The following is a 20,626-nucleotide window of genomic DNA, read 5'->3' on the forward strand; positions in this document are numbered from 1 at the left end:
CCTACAATCTTTACAATGTATCAATATCTAGTATATAATTTAAAAAACATTGACATGACAACAGAAAATTATGACATATATTCAAGAGAAAAAGCAGGCAATAGAAACAGACCCCATGATGGCCCAAATGTTGAGATAATATCCAAACAGGAAAAAAAATTTTTTTAAACGAGCATCACCTAGGTGACCTGGTAAACAAAATCAGGCTAACTTGTAATTGCAGTCTCAGAAGTAGAAGCATAAGAATGGAGCAGAAAATAATATTTGAAGAAATAATGGCCACAGATTTCTCAAAGCCACACTTTAGCACACCATTGTCAAATTGCTAAGAACCAAAGATACAAAAGAGTTCTCAAAGCAGCCAGAAGAAATGACACATTATAGCCAGGGAAACAATAATACAGGTAACAGCTGACTTCTAATCAGAAACAATAGAAGCCATAATACAATTGGTTAACAGTTTAAAGGGGGTAAGAAAAAGAAAATGAAAACCCTGTAACTCAGAATACCTTTATATTGAGCAAAACTAGCTTTAAAAAATGAAGGCAAAAATAAAGACATTTTCAGATAAATGAAAAAAAGAGAACTATTGAAAGCAAACATGCACCATTAGAAATACTAAAAAAAATTATTCAGTCTGAAAGTATACAGGAATGAAGAAGAGCAAATATGATAGATATATGGATACATAATGAAGATCATACTATAAGACAATTTAAAGCAAATGTTTGACATTGCATTGTGGAGTTTATATATACATGCACTATCATAAGAACAGTATAAAAGACAACAGTGGTGGCCTGACCTGTGGTGGCACAGTGGATCAAGCGTCGACTTGGAACTCTGAGGTCGCCGGTTTGAGACCCTGGGCTGCCTGGTCAAGGCACATATGGGAGTTGATGCTTCCTGCTCCCCCCCCCCTCTCCCTCTCCCTCTCTCTCTCTCTCTTCTCTAAAATGAGTAAATAAATAAAAATAATTTAAAAAAAGACAACAGTGATAAATGAAACTCTACTTTAGCAAAGTTCTTATATTTTATGTACAATGGTACAATATTTATTCTAAGTTGACAATAATAGTAAGCATATTGTAATCATTAGAGCAACCTTTAAAAAATTAAAGATGGGTCCTGGCCAGTAGCTCAGCAGATAGAGAGTCAGCCTGACAGATGGACATCCTGTGTTCAATTCCCAGTCAGGGCACACAGGAGAAGTGACTGTCTGCCTCTCTCCCCTTCCCTCTCCCTCTTCTCTCCCTTTTACCCTCCCATAGCCAGTGGCTTCGATTGGTTCAAGCTTCAGCCCTGGGCACCTAGGATAGCTTGGTTGGTCGGAGCACATCAACCTCAAGTGCTAAAAATTGCACAGTACTTGAGCATCATCCCCAGACAGGGTTGCCAGGTGGATCCTGGCCAGGTGCATGCAGAGTCTGTCTCACTATCTTCCTTCCTCTCACTTAAAAAAAAAATTAAAGATGGCTATAACTAAGAAAATTGAGGGGTTACACTAAAATATACATGTACATATATTTTTAATTCAAGAAGAAACAAATGAGGTGAAGAGAAAAAACAAAATGGTAGTCACAAGTGCAAACATATTGTCATACTGAATAGAAAAGCAAGACACAATTATGTACATCCACAAGAAATGCAATTTAAATATTTTTGAAAAGATATTATGAATATATGCCATGCAAACGCTAATTATAAAAAAGCATGAACAGCCTGACCAGACAGTGGCACAGTGGATAGCGCGTCAGTCTGAACACAGAGTACCCAGGTTGGAAACCCTGAGGTCATTGGCTTGAGCACAAGCTCATCCGGCTTGAGCGTGGGCTCACCAGCTTGAATGTGGGATCACAGACATGACCCCATCATCACTGGCTTAAGCCCAAAGATCACTGGCTTGAGCAAGGGGTCACTGCCTCAGCTGGAGCCTCCCCACCCTGGTCAAGGCACATATGATAAAGCAATCAATGAACAATTAAGGTGCCGCAATGAAAAACAAATGCTTCTCATCTCTGCCCTATCTATCCCTCTCTCAATCTCTCTGTCTCTCTCACTTAAAAAAATTTTTAAAAAACCCAGCTGTATTAGTATCAGAAAAAAATAGATTTCAAGACAAGGAAAATTACAAGGAGTTAAGCAGGGACATTTCATAATGATAAAAAGGTTAATTTATTAGAAAGATGAAACAATTAAAATACATATGAACCTGACAAAGAGGTTCTGAATATACAATGCAAACATTGATGGAGAAATGAATTTTTAACACTGTGAATAAATGATAAAACCACTAGATGAAAATCAGGAAGGATATAGAAGATATGAACAATACCATGGTCCACCTTAACTGAACATTTGAATCACTGCAGAAAATTCTATTGGACAATACTGCCCTAGAAGCTAGACCAAAGATATACCTGTTATTTTAAATTTATAAATTGTTTTTAGGAGGTACTAAATTATCTAACCATAAAATTATGCTAGCTATTTTTCCCTCAATATTATAATACATTTAAACTTAAATTCTGTTGTCCTTACTGAGAGCACTGAATATATATTTAGTCAATAAGCCAAAAATCAAGTGCATTTTTACCAACACCAAATAAAAAACCTAGTAATATTTAATGAGAATTTTGAAGTACAAAGTGGTACACAGTATAGGAATCCTTTAAAAAACACATGATCATGGTCAAAAAGGCACAAACTTCCACTTATAAGATTTTAAATACCCACATCTTAATTTTTAACTTACTTATATATTTGGTAGCTTGTTCTAATTTTGAGTCCACCTTTGATGAAGTTGATCATATTTTCATCCTGTAAACAATTCAATTAAATAATTAGATCATTTAGCAAGCGCTTCTTGAGATTTCCCCACAGCTACATAGTTGCATGATTAGAACAAGATACTATCTCTTGAGTACATAATCTTTTAATTAAAACATTCTTGTTTTACATTTGAAATACTTTGTCATTTTTCTTCCAAGTTAAAGGATACAAAAGAGGAAACATTTTTAAAATCCTTTAATTACTTTAAGGAAGTAATTAAAGAAATAATCCTCAGCAATTAGGGGCCATATAGGCTAGTTCAAACCTACTTTAATAAGCATCCTCATCGCCTGAGCAATTTTCTTCTGGGTTCAATAGAATCCAAAATTGTTGGCTTTAAGAATTTGCTCTAAGGCTTAACTTTCCTGTCCCTGTTTGTCATACTCCAGTAAATGAATTTTTCACAGGGCATTTTAGTAGGCAAAGTCTATTTAACATTGTGAATTTCATTTATATACATTACTAAAAATAACTGTTCTGGATTCTAAATTTGTTGTCAGTAATACAAAATTTGTTTTGGGGGAAAAAGTACTTCTCTTTAATAAATGGTCATCAACCTTAAAATTGAAGCAGTTGGCTTACATGAATGACATCTTCAGGGTCAGCATTCTAGGATTCCAAAAGAGTCTTTTAATAAAGTATATCAAATAACTGCCTGCAGAAAGTTACTACTGGATAATATATGATGCAAAGAGACATGATCCCAAGTTTCACATTTTCAAGAATATTTTTCTAATCTATTAATATCAGGAAGATGCTCTGGTATTTATTTCCTGTGCACTTGAACATCCTTCTGAAGCAAGAGAAAGACTGATTTCAGTGTGCTAATTTCATTAACTACTTAAATATTTAACAATTATATGATAACAATCAATAAATACAAAATTCCCTATGCAACTTAAATTTTATCTTTGCATTTTAGGGAATTTTATGACTACACAAGTTGCAATAATGGCTAGGGAAGAATTTTTTAAGTTAGATTAAATCTGCCTCAAATAAGAATATCTCATTTCATGATTCACCAACATTGGCTGAATGCCTATTTTATACCAGACACCTGTATGAAAAATTGGACGAAAGCTATGCAGTGGGCTAAGGAATCGAGGAATGCACAGATGGAGGCATGCACAGCAGGAGACCGTGAGAGCACAAAGGTGGGAGAGCTGGGGGGCGTGAAGCAACCACTAAAGCATCCTGGAAGTACACACACACACACACACACACACACACACACACACACACGATTGGTAAGTGGCTTGGTGAAGAAATGCAAAGCAGATGTGATGTAAACTTTGCAAGTAAACCGGGTGGGAAGGTAAGGAAGCATTACATATCATGGTGTGGTTTGCCATCTGTGTTGTGTAACTCACCACTACTGCAGAAATCTACAGCAAAGAAGGGAATGACTAAGGAGTAAGAAAGTCACTTCTACCCATGCCGCCCAACTGTGCAACATACCTGCCCTCTGAGGACATCAGTTAAGAGGGAAGTAGGGAACTTGGAAGGAGATAACAGTTTAGTTTGAAAAAGCACCCCCTATTTCTGATATTCTAATACAGAGCCATTGCAACAGCCCATTAGAGGTACTAAGTGCTGAAGCAGTGAACGGACAAGGTGACATGCTCATCGTCGTCAGGGTGCTCAGTTACATAACGGAGAAGGAGTTGGAGGTAAGAAAAATTAGAGAGAGAGTCACTGGTTGCTCTGCAGTTTCGGGGAGGGCTGATGAGCCTTCCACTGGAACAATTATAGGCAGAAGAAAGAGAAAGAGGTGCAGCTGCTCAATCTTCAAAAGGTAAAAGAAGCATGACCATGAAACTGACTGCATATGGAGGCACGAGGAAGAAGAAAGCCACAGATATCTCCCAGATGTTTAATTACAAGTCCCCGACAAAAAATCTGGAAAACATATCAAGGAAAAAAACAACTGAAGCCCTCCATGTCCAGCATTATGTTTACTGAGGCAGTCAGACTTGTTTCAATCAGCCTTCATAATATGTTGGGTTTTAGGGAACAGGGTCATAGACCAGACTGATTCAATTTTACTAACCCAGAATCCGACCTAAGAGGTCAACCTCCAGAAAAAGAGAAGAGCAACTTTCAATACCATGAGAAACACCGAGATTGAGGAAGACTTCCTACTTTAAAGTTGAATAAATTTAAGGTTTTTTTCTGGCCCCTTACAATCTCCACCTCACAGAATCCATCACTGTTACTCGTGTAGACGTGATGTTTAACCGTCTTTCCAAAGCATTGGAAGATACAATGATAGGTGAGGTACTGACGTGCCATTTCTTAGAGGTGCAATTAAAATGCTGCATAAGAAAAGGTTCATCGGGTTTTTAGTGACTTTTTAAAAATGCTCTTCCAAAGGTAGAACTAACAGCAACACAGGAGAATGAAAATGGGGGGGGGGGGGGGTAGAATCCGAAGTCTACATGAGGGGTGTTGCTCTCTATGCATGCATAACTGAGTTTGCTGAAGCATCTGGTGCAAGAAGGGAATGGCCAAGGATTAGGGAAGCCTCTTATGCCCAGGCCACTGCTGTGTGTCCAGTCCTCTACCAATGACAGCAAGCACAGCGAGAGGTAAGCTCCGTTTCTACACAGAGAAGCGTCCTGAAATTAGGTGTGGTACTTGCAAGACAGTTTCTTTAAAAGGCAGTGGTTCCCAGTGGACTGAAGTTTAAAACAGACCCTAAGTGCATTTGAACAGGAATAAAGCTCCCTGGAATTGTTTTTCAGCCCAAGTTTATCAGAATAGCAAATGTCTTTCTTGCAACCCTGAGTCAAAAGAACTGAAGCACGGACACAGAATGAGCCACATGCTTCCTACGGAGCGTTGGCAGGCTTCCCCAGCAATACCGACTCGAAGGCGAAGGTTCATTACCTGCACAAACGTGAGTGCTGCTTTCTGTAGGAGACACTCGGCATAACAGATTTCAGCATGCATTTCCTCTATTAAAGACAAATAAAATCATATTAAGGAAAATCCCATGTCCATGATAACTGCTCTGAGATGTTCAGAAAAGACTAGTAGATAAATGAGCCCAAGAGAGACACCGAAACCTAGTTGCTCTGATGTTTCTGTGAAAGTGGAATAATGAGCTCAGTTCTCAGTCTCTCAGCAAGACTCTCTCAGAACGAGTGAAATGGTTCAGGCAAGTCATTTTATGGTTCCACTCAAATGTAAATGGACAAGACTGGTGTCAGAAAGACCCAAACTAGCTTGCAAAAGGAAACCAAAAGTTAAAAGCATTTTTTTTAAAACTTATTTTTTAAACAGTAATATGCAAGTTTAACACAGTTATAAATATTGAAAAAACTTAAATTTATGAATTCTAACTTCTAAAATAGGAAGGTATGATAACCATGGCAATGATTAGACACATTATTAACCTGAAGAGAAAACAGCAGTTCTCTAGGTTGTTGGAAAAGAACCGTCTGAATGCACAAGTCATGGCTCCTCACACACAAAAGACTTGACGGGAAAGGTACCCTCGCGCAGTTTCAGGCTGGTCTGATCGCTGCGACATGGAGCACAGGGACAAAGCCCAGGCAAACGTACAGCCGTGCGCATCTCAGGGACACGCAGGTGCCTCACACCACGTGGCCTGCCTTCCCAAACAAGCCACTACACTTGCAGAGACTGGGGAGAAGGGGGCAAGCTTTGCATTTCTGCATTAAAAACATCAGCAGATTCCTGTTTTATCCATGAAATACAAATTGGTGTTTTATTTAAGTAAATGGAGTTGGGGTATTGAACAGCCTGGGCTGGAGGCAAGGCTCAGCCCAGTACTTAGCTTACAGGACCTCAAGAAAGCAAGCCTACCTTTCTGCTGGTTTCCCCACTTCCAAAGGTTGGAGATAACGTCTCTACTTCACAGGGGAAGAGCCCAGGGAGGTGCTGTGTGGGGAGCTCACCTCTCAGAGAAGCGCCCAAACCTGCTGTCTACTTTCACTAAGCTTACAGCCCTGGGGCCGGGTCATGCTTTTTGGAAAAGCTCAGAAAGCAGATTATCTTTTGTGATGTAACTGAAAAACAGGGTATTTCTGTGGTAGTGGAAATGCTGTTCAATCCAACTGGATAAGAACTAGTGCTTTATTTCTTTCATTTACACACCAGACCTCCCGCCTGACACACATACACACACACTTACACATGTGTGCACACCCTCCTGAGGCCCACTGGTTGTTCTCACAGATCAGTTCAACTTCCTGTCATGCTCATATTCTACAGACTGACTTTGTAAAAAAGCAACTATGCAGCTAAGATCCCACAAGAGCACACACACATATGGGGCCAAATCTGAGGCGTGGAAGCACCAACAGGGTATCAGTCCTTCACACACCTCAACTCAAAGTGTGCTTTTGGGTTTTCACAGTGTATCCAGTGGGATAAAAACTGGTAACTTCTATTTGTACAGAGTCACCTGAATGCTCTCTCCCTACCTGCATTTGTAACAAAGCAGGAATTGTTAGGAACTGCTCCCTTTGAAAGCTGTTCAGTGACACAGACAGCGGGCGTGGGGTAGGGCCAAGGGGTGACGCAGTGTGGCACGGAGGTCGCCCGTGGGTGTGCCTGAAGCTCAAGGTGTAAAGTGAGGAGGGGCCAATGAGTCTGGGAATGTAAGTCAGGGCTACATTACGGACAACCTTGAATGTCAGAGTCTGGGCTTGACCCAGTAGGCAATGGTGAGTCCTTGCAGAGAGCTGAGCAGAAGGGTGAAAGAGTCATGGCTAAGTTACAGATGGACAAATCTAAGAGCAGCTAACGGATATAAGCAGAAAGCAGAGATAAAAGGCAAGAAAGTTTGAACTCTGTACACCATCTGTACATATTCTTTGTATTAAACCCCTCTCACATAATAAGCACTGCATATGAATACCTGTTCTTAAAGGCAATTTGAAAGCCATTTAGGCCCATGTGCAGCCATGAGAGAACAGGTGTGTTCCATGTTAAACCTATGAAAAGCTTAAATATATTCACACAGCCATCCACGCAAGGATGCACATGAAAATCACCAAGGGGAAAAACCAATCACACACGCAAGCTACGACATTTGATGTGCTCCCGTGAACACAATGTCTGTCTGGGCTGCAGCGGCAGCCGAACTCATTAGGAGTAAAATGCAGCCTAATTTACAAAAGCTTCATTTCTTCACAATTCCTTAGTTCATTTTAGGAAATAGCTTCATTTTGTACCAAAATGTTAGCTAAATATGCCTTTAGATACAAAAGTGTAAATAGACCTATATTTCAGAATAGGCCATAGCCACAGTCCATTTATTTTTCTTATTTTTTAAAGCAGTTTCAGGCTCAAAGCAAAATTGAGTGTATGGTACAGAGATTTTCCCTTCGCCCTCTGCCCCACACATGCGCAGCTCTCCCACTGTCAGCCCCCCACGCCCAGTGATAGATCTGTTACAGTGGATGGACTTCCATTGGCATCATAATCACCCAAAGCCCACAGTTTTCTTCAGGTTTCACTGTTGATGGTGCACATTCTCTATGAGGGACAGGTGTATAATGACGTGTATCCACCAGTATGGGGTCATACAGAGAGACTGTTTCACCGCCCTAAAATCCTCCCTGCTCTACCGATTCGTCCTTCCACATGATCCCCTGGCAACCATTGACCTTTCTACTGTCTCCACAGTTGTTCTTTTTCCAGGATGTCCTAGAGTTGAAATCATACAGTATGTAACCTTTTCAGATTGGTGTCTTCCACTTACTAATGTGCATTTAAGCTTCCTTCATGTATTCTCATGGCTTGATGGCTCTTTTTTAGTGCTAAATAATATTCTACTGTCTGGATGCTTATCCACTCACCTCCTGGAGGACATCTTGGTTGCTTACAAGTTTTGGTAATTATGAATAAAGCTGCTATATAAACATTCATTTGCAGATTTTTGCACGAAAATAAGTTTCAGCTCTTTGAGTAAATATTAAAGAGAGCAATTACTGTATTGTATGGCAAAGTATACTTAGTTTCCTAAGAGCCTGCCAAGCTACCTCCAAAATGGCAGTACCATTTTGCACTCACATCAACCATGAATGGCAGTTCCTCCTGTTCCACACCATTGGCAACATCTCCTGTTGCCAATGTTCCAGATTTTGGACAGTCTTCTCAATATGTAGTAATATCCCATTCTTGTTTATTTTTTAATATTTAGCAGAAAGTAATTTTCTACCTATTCCAGATTTTCTAAAGTGCTATGTCCAAAGACGTCATAAAAAGATAAAAAACACAGTACCACCTATTTTTAAGATATCTAACACAGGAACAATTCAGCATCTCCCTTATCCGCATATGACCCAGTTGTCGTCCTTTTCTACACGCCTACAGGAGAAGCCTGGGTACAATGGGAAGATCTAAGGCTTAAGGAAAGGCAACTCAGGTTTGGACCCTGCTCTGCTAGGCATGCGATCTTGGGCCATGTGTCTAATCTTCTGAACATCGGTTCCTAGTCCATAAAAGGCAGGTTACACAGATTAGACTGAATAATGTAAAGAAAAGCATCAAGAACTATGTCTGACACATAGATACAATACGGTATTATCACTAATTACTTTTAAAATTATTATTATTTATACTTACAGTAAAATTACCATGTTATTCTTCCCAAAACTAAGGTTTATAAAAAATCTCAACCTGGCCAGGCAGTGGTACAGTGGATGGAGTGTTAGACTGGGACATGGGGGACCCATTTTCAAAACCCCAAGAGAGCCGGCATGAGTATGGGCTCACCCAGCTTGAGCACAGGATCACTGGCTTGAGCCCAGAGGTTGCTGGCTTGAAGCCCAGGGTCACTGGCTTGAGCCCAAAGGTCACTGGCTTGAGCAAGGGGTCACTCTCTGCTGTAGCTCCCCAGTTAAGGCACATATGAGAACGCAATCAATAAACAACTAAGGAGCCGCAACAAAGAATTGATGATTCTCATCTCTCTCTCCCTTCCTGTCTGTCTGTCACCATCTGTCCCTCTCTCTGTCTCTGTCACACACAAAATAATCTCAAATGTAAGTCTCCACATTGCAAAGAAAAAGGGAAGCAGGGGTCAATAGGCCCCTGGAGAGAAACTGTATTGAGGAAAACAGAAAGGAGAATATAATAAGAGTCATGTTTCTTTGAGGCCCATTTTACCTACCACTGACCTACTTTAGTGGACTTTAGGACTACTGGGGCCAATTTACTTCAATGCCCAACAATGGAAACTATTAAGCCATATTCTACTCAAAATTGAGGGGATAAAGAGAATTCTTATGGGTTCTTACAGGCCATTTTCTGAAGAAAAAGAAGAAGGGCTCCAACTGCCTGGAGTGACCCTGAAATGCCATTCTGTTCTATCATGGTTGAAGGGCCAGTATCACGCCCTTTTGGAGCAAGTCTCTCCTATAATCAGTAGTCCAGCCTTACATCATGCAAATGTTGTCACAAGTTCTTCAATGTCTACAGCAAGGTGAGGATTTTTTCTTCTAGAAAAATAAAACTCCATAATAAAACACATTCAGAAATGTGTTTGCCATCAACTGTAAGACTAAGAATGTCTCCATCAGCAACCAGAATTGCCTGGGCCTTAATCAGCCAAGGGTACTTCTATTATTTTGTCTTGCCTCTTCCAGAGAGTATATTTGACGATGACAACAAATACACAGATTCTCCTTGGATGGCAGAAGCTTAATTCTAGAATGGCCACAGATGAACATTATTTCCTCTTCTGCAGGGTATCTGGATGTTTATTTCCTATAAATCGTGCTGATTAGTGTGTAACACTTAGAAAACAGAGCTGATCATGGGATTCTGTCCTGATTTCAGTGGGAGTGTGAAGCAATTAACAACAAAAACACTCATTTCCTCCTATCTAGCTGATCAATGTGCTGTAACCATTCCTGGATTCTTGAATATTTCCTGAATGTCCACAAACCAAATATCTTTTATACTGTGAAACACTATCAATGGTCTTCAAAGTATCAAAATTATTTTTACCTTGAAAAAAATTTTAATCACTTATAGAGAAACAACAACTCTCATGCATGGATGATAAGAATACACACTGGCCTGACCCACTGGCCTGGGATGCTGACGACCCAGGTTCGAAACCCTGAGGTCACTGGCTTGAACAAGTCTCATATGGCCTAACCGTGGGCTCACCAGCTTGAGTGAAGGATCACCGGTTTGAGTGTGGGATCATAGACGTGACCCCATGGCCCCTGGCTTGAAGCCCAAGGTCACTGGCTTGAGCAAGGGGTCACTGGCTCAGCTGGAGCCCACTGGTCAAGGCACATATGAGAAAACCAGCAATCCACAAGTGAGACACCACAACTATGAGTTGATGCTTCTCATCTCTCTCCCTTCCTGTCTGTCTGTCCCTGTCTGTCCCTTTCCCTACCACTTCTCTAAAAAAAAAAAAAAAAAAAAAAAAAAAAAAAAAAGATGAATACAAACTGACCTGACTCTTGGGGAAAAACATAGGCAGTACCTATAAATATTATCAATTTTCAAATCCTAAGTTCCAATAATTCCATTTTAAGACTCAGTCCTCTGAAACACAAAAATGCATAGGTATAAGAATTTTAGGACAGCATAATTCATAATAATGAAAACAATGTACCTGTCCTTCAATAGAGAAAAAGCAAGTAAATTATGGTACCCCATCCTATGGAATACCACATAGCCAGCAAACAGGATGAAGTCCAGGTTATATGTGTTGTCAGGGAAAATGTCAACATCAAAAAAACAATCCAGGTGGAGGGAGGGGGAAGGCCCGAGGGGGTGAAAGGGCTGGAAAGAGACTGTACATGGGGCATGGGGGCACGATGCAGTGTGTAGAGGGTGTTATATTGAGTGAGACACTTGAAACCATGTCAACACAATAAATTTCAAATAAAAATTTTAAATTAAAAAAGATTATGTTGTGGAACAATATATATAATGTGATTCTATGCTTGTAAGAATAAACAATAAATGAACACCTACAAAAACTGCATATGTACCTTATGCATATGTTCATATATATATATACTAGAAAGTCTGGCAGTCATACGAAATGACCACTGTTCTAGATATTATAAATTGTAATTAAAATGATTTGTGCAAAGGTGTCTGCTAATTCAAACTGAATTACCCAGGGCAGGCAGCGAGGATGCCCCTTTGCTTAGTGCCCCACGAGGTTTCCCCATTCTACTTGCCTATTGCTTAAAGTAGAGTGCAATGAAGGAAACCACTGGTGGTACATTTCTTAAGAGCCACCGCTAGCTCAATAAATAAAGGTGATTAGGAGGCATTCTTAAAAGAAATTACGTTAAGATGTAGTTTTTATGTAAAACAGATGATTGCCAATGCAAATAAATGTTCACCTTCCCCCTGACACGCTCAATTTGCGTTCAGCCTTAAATTGTTTCAAAAGCAGATGGCCCTGGCCAGTTGGCTCAGCGGTAGAGCATCGGCCTGGCGTGTGGGGGACCCGGGTTCGATTCCGGCCAGGGCACATAGGAGAACCGCCCATTTGCTTCTCCACCCCCCCCTCCTTCCTCTCTGTCTCTCTCTTCCCCTCCCGCAGCCAAGGCTTCATTGGAGCAAAGATGGCCCGGGCGCTGGGGATGGCTCCTTGGCCTCTGCCCCAGGCGCTAGAGTGGCTCTGGTCGCGGCAGAGCGACGCCCCGGAGGGGCAGAGCATCGCCCCCTGGTGGGCAGAGCATCGCCCCTGGTGGGCATGCCAGGTGGATCCCGGTCGAGCGCATGCGGGAGTCTGTCTGACTGTCTCTCCCCGTTTCCAGCTTCAGAAAAATACAAAAAAAAAAAAAGGGCAGATGATTGCCAATGCAAACAAATGTTCACCTTCCCCCTGACCCGCTCAATTTGTGTTCAGCCGTGGCAACTTCACCCCATTGGCTAGTACAGTTATGCAAGCAACCAATAAGCTATTGGCAACAAACAGACACTTAAGCCGCATATAATAAAGATACACACACACACACACAGAAAATTCTACAAAGCTTCAAAACCAATGGTTACTTCTGGAGAGTATGATGGGAAAGAGAAAAAAACATTTCCATTTACTTCCTATGATACATTTAAGTGTGAAATTTTATGAGCATGGTTCCATTTCAATTTTTTAAAGAAAGGAAAAAAATATCTTTTAAATAATTCTTACCTTCAGTCATTTGTTCCAATGATCCTCTAGAAAGAAAACTTGAGAAAGATTCTACAACCGTGTTTTTTTTCCTATATCTTCATAGAATAAGCAGAAGGGAAGGAAATAGAAAAAAATACCAATATATTAGTCTGAGCTCATTTTCATTTGACCATTCACTTCAATCACAATCACACCAAAGAGTAGCCAAGGCAGAGCTGAACCCTGAAGTCCACAGGGCAGAGACCACCCTTTCTACACCATATCCCCGTCTCCCAGCACTGGCTGGCACACTGTGGGCACTCAGCTCCCACTCACTGAACACGTGCATGAACAAACCCACACAAAACAGTGCATACCTACCCTGCCAAGCACCCTTCCCTGATCTCTATGGCTGAAATCAGTATTTCTGAGGTAAGAGTCACCAGGTAAAGAATGAACTTAAGCCTGACCAGGCAGTGGAGCAGTAGGTAGAGCATCAGCCTGGGGCGCTGAGGACCTAGGTTCGAAACCCTGAGGTCACTGGGTCGCTGGCTTGAGCATAGGATCACAGACATGACCCTATGGTCACTGAAAAGATCACTGGCTTGAAGCCCAGGGTCGCTGGCTTGAGCAAGGGGTCACTGGTTCAGCTGGACCCCCTGGTCAAGGCACATAAGAGAAAGCAATCAGTGAACAACTAAGGTGCCAAAACTCTTTCTCCCTTCCTGTCTGTCTGTCCCTCTTCTCCCTCAACCTCACTTTAAAAAAAAAAACAAAAAACTTAAGAATGCAATGTTTAAAAGCTCTCTCCTCGTGGGGTTTGGAACATATATAATTACATGAGTATATAATTCCACCAATGTTAAAATTCACTAACGCTAACTAACAGCTTTTGCTAGGGTATTCCTATACACATAGAGCAAGGATTAAAATAAACTGAAAGTCCATCTGATTTTTTGTGTGCGTGACAGAGACAGAGAGAGGGACTGACAGGAAGGGAGAGAGATGAAAAGCATCAATTCTTTGTTGCAGCACTTTAGTTGTTCATTGATTGCTTTCTCATATGTGCCTTGATCAGGGGGTTAAAGCAGAGCGAGTGACCCCTTGCTCAAGCCAGCAACCTTGGGCTCAAGCCAGCAACCTCTGGGCTCAAGCCAGTGACCATGGGGTCATGTCTATGATCCCGCACTCAAACCAGATGAGCCCGCGCTCAAGCCAGCAACCTCAGGGTTTCAAACCTGGGTCCTCTGCATCCCAGTCCGACACTCTATCCACTGTGCCACCGCCTGATGAGACAAAAATTCATCTTATTTTCACCGACCATAGTGTTCAACCACGTTCTGTTTTGTTTTGTTCTTAGATTTTATTTATTCATTTTTAGAAAGAGAGAGGGGAGAGAGAAAAGAGAGAGAGAGAGAAAGAGAAGGGGGGAGTAGCAGGATGCGTCAACTCCCATGTATGACTTAAGCAGGCAAGCCCAGGGCCTCGAACTGGCGACCTCAGCGTCCTAGGTCAACATTCTATCCACTGCACTACCACAGCCACATTCTTTTTAAACAAATAAAACATTCCCTTCTGATCTGCAGCATTTCCCACAAACAGAAGCCTGTGCCTTGCGTGGCCAGGTGTGGGATGCGGTACCTGAACTCATCTGCCACAGGACGACCCTGGAGACCCTCTGCTCACCCACAGAAATCTCCCTCAGCCCTTCTCTGTAGGTCGTCAACAAAAAGGACAGTGTCAGGCATAAATGCCAAGTGTCTGTTCAAACGGGACGCATACTGCAATTCCTGACAGGAATTTTTTGTCTCTATTCTGTAAAACTACATGAGGCCCAGAAAGCCTTGCAGCTCAAGTCCTTTTTCTACAACTGTGGACAACTTCCAACAGAGCTCTCAGTCTGGCAAACCGCATTCATTTTATCACACAGACACAAAGGTTTCTAGTCACATCTCAAGCATATAATTACGCAGTTCCTACTTTTGGCAGGTTTGTAAGGCGTCCCTCATGGCAGAAATGCCATTTTGGATGTCCAGTTGCTCGAAGGTCATGATGGCTTGCAACACCACAATGGTACTGTAGCCCAAGGCATGGTACATGCTGTCCTTGGCGCTGGGGGCAACACAGGAAATTAGCACATTTCAATTCAACTGAAAAGCATTCTAGCACTACCTGATAGCAATCATGAGAAATCCTAGTAAGAGCATATCTTGACTTTCAATTATAATCTTTACTCTTTTATCCAAGTCACTGAAATAATATGGACTGTAAAAGACAGGCCCTAAAATACTCAAGTATCAAAGACTTTCCAACCCACAGGCAGCACAAAACATTCCAGGTTCAAACACGAGACAAAGTGCTTTTTCCTGTTTCAGCACAAGGGGGCAGCGTGCGGATTCATTTCCTAGAAAACCTTTCAAAGCAAACCATTTTTTTATCATCTGAACAAGGAACAGTGTATTGTCTTTAGCTCCGAGGGAGGTAGTGCTAAAATAAAAGCCACTGAAATATTATATATTTTGTGATAGACAGATTCTGATGTTTTTTGAAAGATAAAGGCTCCCTTACAATCCTCCTCTCTCCTCTCCTAGCCAGGGACCAAGAGGAAGAAAGATTTTTGCAATAAAGTGATGTAGGCAGGAAAGGGCCCTGACAAAAGTGCATTTTAAACACTTTCTCTAATCTAATTTCATTATCCGAGATTCCTGTTTAAAGTTCTTGATAGTTCGAATTATCAAGTTATCAATGAGAATCACTTAGAGTGTTAAGGAGCTCACCTCATGTGTAACAGACATCTCAGATTCTCAGGCTGTAACAAAAACTACTTTTCTCAAAACTTATTAAATTATGTTAAATATTTCTAAAATTTAAAATATCAATGCACAATTTTGTTTTTAACTCAAATGTAATCACAACAGCAAAAAAAAAAAAAAAAAAAAAAAATGCAAGCCCCTTTATAACTTCCCCCATAGAAATAGTCTAAACATCCTTTGGTAATTTGCAGTTTGTTCTAAAAAGTAACAGTACTAGCTTTCAAAAGGACCACAAAAAAGGACAGCCCAAAGTTAATCAGTAATTGTGGTTTCAAACCTCATGTTTAAACCAAAAGGTCCTCCAAGAGAAAAACAAGTATTCAAGTAGGAAAAACGTTTAAGTCAAGCATATATAAAGACCAGAGAATATACATATAACTCCACTAAATACAATACTAATACATTTATTTTCATTCCATATTTTGTTTAGAAGGGTGTCAGTGGCAGAGAGAAAAATGAGACATGTTTGACTAAAAAAGCAGGCTGAGAAAGAAGAAACAAAGAAAAAAAGGACAGAGAGAGAGGAAGGCAGAGGGAAGTAGAGGAGGGAGAGATGGAGAAGGCATTGAGGGAAAGGACCAGAAATAGACAAGGGAGAGGCTGTGAGACAAGTGTTGGAGACACACTGGACAATTTCCTTAGGCTATGGGCTTCACCATCTATTTTAGCATATGTTCCTATCCTCTGAAATGCTAATAGGGAAAGGTCTTCTATTAAGAGAATCACCATAGGAGCATCCCAGTAGGTCAATTCATTTCTAAGATTCAAAGTGAAGGACTGGAATCACATCACCCTATTGATGTCTCAAATGATGAGATTCCCACTTCTGTGTCCAGCTAATCTTCTAGAAAATTATTACATGAGGTCTTAGTTTCATCTAAGTAAGCGACTGTGTTTAAAGGCACAATGTAAGAGTAAGTACTCCTGTCAAGAAAGACATAGTCACAGGGGGCGGCAAGACGGTGATAGAGTAGGCGGACGTTCCCACTTCCACCTCCTACAACCAAAGTGGATTACAACTTAATTTTAAGAACAATCATCTGGAAAAACCAACTACGGACTAAACCAAGAGGAATCTATAACCAAAGATCACAGAAGAAGCCACACTGAGACTGGTAGGAAAAGCAGAAACGCGGAGAGGGTTGCCCAGCTCCCGGGAGCGAGCGGCGGCCCGGAGGGACTCGCGTGGTGGTGGGGTTTTACCGGAGAGGGGAGGGTCCTGGGCACCCGGACTGAAGCCCCAGCCCGCAGCCCCACACCTAGAAGAGGCCTACGGACAGTATTTAGCTGTGAAACAAGTCAGGATACTGTTTGTGACACAGAGAAAGATTTCTCAAACCCAGAATTCGTCTTAAAGGCACTGCACAGAAACTCTTTCACAACCACTCACCCGGGACTCTGGGGGACGGGAGAGCTGAGAGGACCGGAGTAGCAGGAAGAGAGTGTAATCTAGAAGGCACAGGGACTAACACTTTGAGGGACAGCCACCCTAACCCCTGGGCTGAGTCACTCCCCAAATCTAAAATGAATATTTTTCCTGGTACCAGCAATACCAGCAAAGGGAAGTAAAGTAGGTCACCAACCAAACGGAAGCTCTCCTGCTGCACTCAGAGCAGAGTCACTTAGAAGCAGGGAACCCGTCAGGGATACAATAATGAGTGCTGAGGCCTGAGCTATAATGCCACCCCCACACTGCTGAGTGCTCACCAGAGGGTGGGCTGTGGCAAAATGCGGAAGCGCAGTCCTGTCTGCAGGGGTGGAAGCCAGGAGCCCGAGGCTGAAGCCTAGTGTGTGAACGCAGTCCTGCCCGTGAGGGCAGGTGGAGGCTCAGGAACTGGCCAAGACTTGCAGCTTGGACACCCGCAGGGGTGAGGTGGAGGACAGGGGCCAGCCACAGCTTGCAGACAGGGCTCACGCCTGCAGTTCCACCAGCGGAGATGAGGCGAAAACTGCAGTGACCACAGCGGTGGGCCCCTGCCAGCAACACGGGTATCTGAACGCCGGAGGGGGCAGCAGCAGTGGGGGCAGGCCTACAACAGACAGGCCTTTCGGACCACAAAGGCCACACCCATTGGACTCCTATGGCCACACCCTTCTGAGGGCTTAAAAGAAAATAAAGTATTGTATATAAAATAAAATAAAATAGCCCTGGCTGGTTGGCTCAGTGGTAGAGCATAGGCCTGGCATGCAGGAGTCCCGGGTTTGATTCCCGGCCAGGGCACACAGGAGAAGCACCCATTCGCTTCTCTACCCCTCCCCATCTCCTTCCTCTCTCTCTCTTCCCCTCCCACAGCCGAGGCTCCATTGGAGCAAAGATGGCCCAGGCACTGAGGATGGCTCTGTGGCCTCTGCCTCAGGTGCTAGAGTGGCTCTGGTCGCAACAGAGCGACGCCCTGGATGGGCAGAGCATCGCCCCCTGGTGGGCGTGCTGGGTGGATCCCAGTCAGGGGCATGCAGGAGTCTGTCTCACTGCCTCCCCCGTTTCTGGCTTCAGAAAAATACAAAAAAAAATAATAATAAATAAAATAAAATAATTAAAATAAAATAAAATAATAAAATAAAATAAAATAAAATAAATAAAATAAAATAAAATAATAAAATAAAATAAAAATAGAAGGTTGGATAGAACGATACCTGAGGCTAAGGTTCAAGCCACATCCAATACCTTACCTAACCCCTGATTTTTAGTACTGAGCCCAACAAGTAGCCAGCAATAAGATGTGGCAGAAAGCGGATCTCAGGGTAACCTAAACATTTAAACCAGGGGTCCCCAAACTACGGCCTGCAGGCCGCATGAAGCCCCCTGAGGCCATTTAACCGGCCCTCGCTGCACTTCCGGAAGGAGCACCTCTTTCATTGGTGGTCAGTGAGAGGAGCATAGTTCCCATTGAAATACTGGTCAGTTTGTTGATTTAAATTTACTTGTTCTTTATTTTAAATATTGTATTTGTTCCCGTTTTGTTTTTTTACTTTAAAATAAGATATGTGCAGTGTGCATAGGGATTTGTTCATAGTTTTTTTATATTCTGGCCCTCCAACGGTCTGAGGGACAGTGAGCTGGCCCCCTGTGTAAAAAGTTTGGGGACCCCTGATTTAAACGAACATCCTCCAGGCCAAAAGTAGATAAAAGCCAGCCTAAGACTGCAGTTGATATTAACAATGGCACCTGGGCTCAGCAGAGGCAGCCACAGGATCTGGATCGACTATTGCTACAAAAAGATAGATAAGGGCCAGTCATAGGCAGTAACCCCCACTGGCCTGCGCCAAGCTACAGCCAAGAAGGTCCAGGGAGGGCACATCCAGAGGCCAGATGTAAAGAGCATCAATTCAGGACCTAACAACCCTTGTTAGAGTGACATCTTAAGGAAGGGCTCCTCACAACTGACCCAGTTAAGATACATAAAAGGGAAAAGTGGCTCTACTAGTTAAGGAAATCATAACTCGAACAAGCCTGCAAACCACAAACAGAAACAATGGGAAGAAAGAAGAACGTAAGCCATATGAATCAGCAAGAAAAATCTCCAGAAAAAGATCTGGATGAAATGGAAGTAATCAAATTAACAGATGCAGAGTTTAAAATAATGATTGTTAAGGTGCTTAAGGATCTCAAAGCTACAATGGATAGACTTAAAAAAATTGTAAGCATCAAAAAGGACACTAAAATCATAAAAAAGAATCAGACAGAAATGACAAACACAATTATCAGAAATGAAGACTACACTAGAAAGAAGGAAAAGCAGGCTGGATGAAGCAGAGGATTGAATCAGCAACTTAGAGGACAAGCTAAGTGAAAGCACAGAAGCAGAACATCAAAAAGAAAAGAGGGTCAAAAAGTCTGAGAAAACACTAAGAGAGCTCTGTGACAACATGAAGAGAAACAATATCCGCATAATAGCGGTTCCTGAAGTAGAAGAGAAAGAACAAGGCATAGAGAACCTGAATGAAGAAATTATAGCTGAAAATTTCCCTAAATTGATGCAGGAAAGAGTCATACAGGTTCAAGAAGTAGAGAGAGCTCCATTAAAAAAGAACCCAAAAAGACCTACACCAAGACACATTATAATCAAAATACCAAAGCTAAGAGATAAAGAAACAATACTAAAAGCTGTAAGAGAAAAACAGTCAATCACATACAAAGGAGACCCCATAAGGATGACATCAAACTTTTCAACAGAAACACTTGAGGCCAGAAAGAAATGGCAAAAAATATTCAAAGTAATGCAGAACAAGAACCTACAACCAAGACTTCTTTATCCAGCAAGGCTATCATTTAAAATTGAAGGAGAAATAAAAACCTTCCTAGAAGAAAAAAAAAAACCCTCAAGGAATTCATCACAACCAAACCAATACGTCAAGAAATGTTAAGGGGCCTGATGTAGACAAAACAAAGTGAGGAAAAAATCTAGTAAAAGAGGAATGTAGATTTAAAGAAAAAAATGGCAATAAACAATGACAAATAAATAATAACCTTAATAGATTAAATACTCCAATCAAAAGAAATAGGGTAGCTGAATGGTTACGAAAACAGGATCCGTACATATGCTATCTACAAGAGACACACCTCAAAACAAAAGATACACATAGACTGAAAGTAAAAGGATGGAAAAAAATATTTCATGCAAATGGAAATGAAAACAAGGCTGAGGTAGCAATGCTTATATCTGACAAAATAAATTTTAAAACAAAGACTATAGTAAGGATAAAGAAGATCACTAATAATGATAAAGGGAGCAATCCAACAGAAAGAGATAACCATTATAAATATCTATGCACCTAATACAGGAGCACCAAAATTTATAAAGCAGACTTTGATGGACATAAAGGGCGAGATCAACAGCAATACGATAATACTAGAGGATTTCAATAC

At 41.5% G+C, this 20,626-nt stretch overlaps 1 protein-coding gene across 2 annotated transcripts in view; it reads right to left on the bottom strand.

Annotated features, from left to right (window-relative positions):
• The window catches only part of TTC39B (tetratricopeptide repeat domain 39B), a 164,764-nt gene that overhangs the window by 40,641 nt on the left and 103,497 nt on the right, over window positions 1-20,626 (bottom strand). For both annotated transcript variants that reach the window (XM_066368200.1, XM_066368199.1), the window contains 4 exons: window positions 14,927-15,058; window positions 12,986-13,062; window positions 5,722-5,789; window positions 2,756-2,820 (listed from right to left, as the gene is read on the bottom strand). In XM_066368200.1, the coding sequence (XP_066224297.1) occupies window positions 2,756-2,820; window positions 5,722-5,789; window positions 12,986-13,062; window positions 14,927-15,058 (342 nt within the window). The remainder of the gene's footprint in view (window positions 1-2,755; window positions 2,821-5,721; window positions 5,790-12,985; window positions 13,063-14,926; window positions 15,059-20,626) is intronic.

Source organism: Saccopteryx leptura, chromosome 2 (assembly GCF_036850995.1).
Source record: "Saccopteryx leptura isolate mSacLep1 chromosome 2, mSacLep1_pri_phased_curated, whole genome shotgun sequence".
NCBI classification, from domain to species: domain Eukaryota; kingdom Metazoa; phylum Chordata; class Mammalia; order Chiroptera; family Emballonuridae; genus Saccopteryx; species Saccopteryx leptura.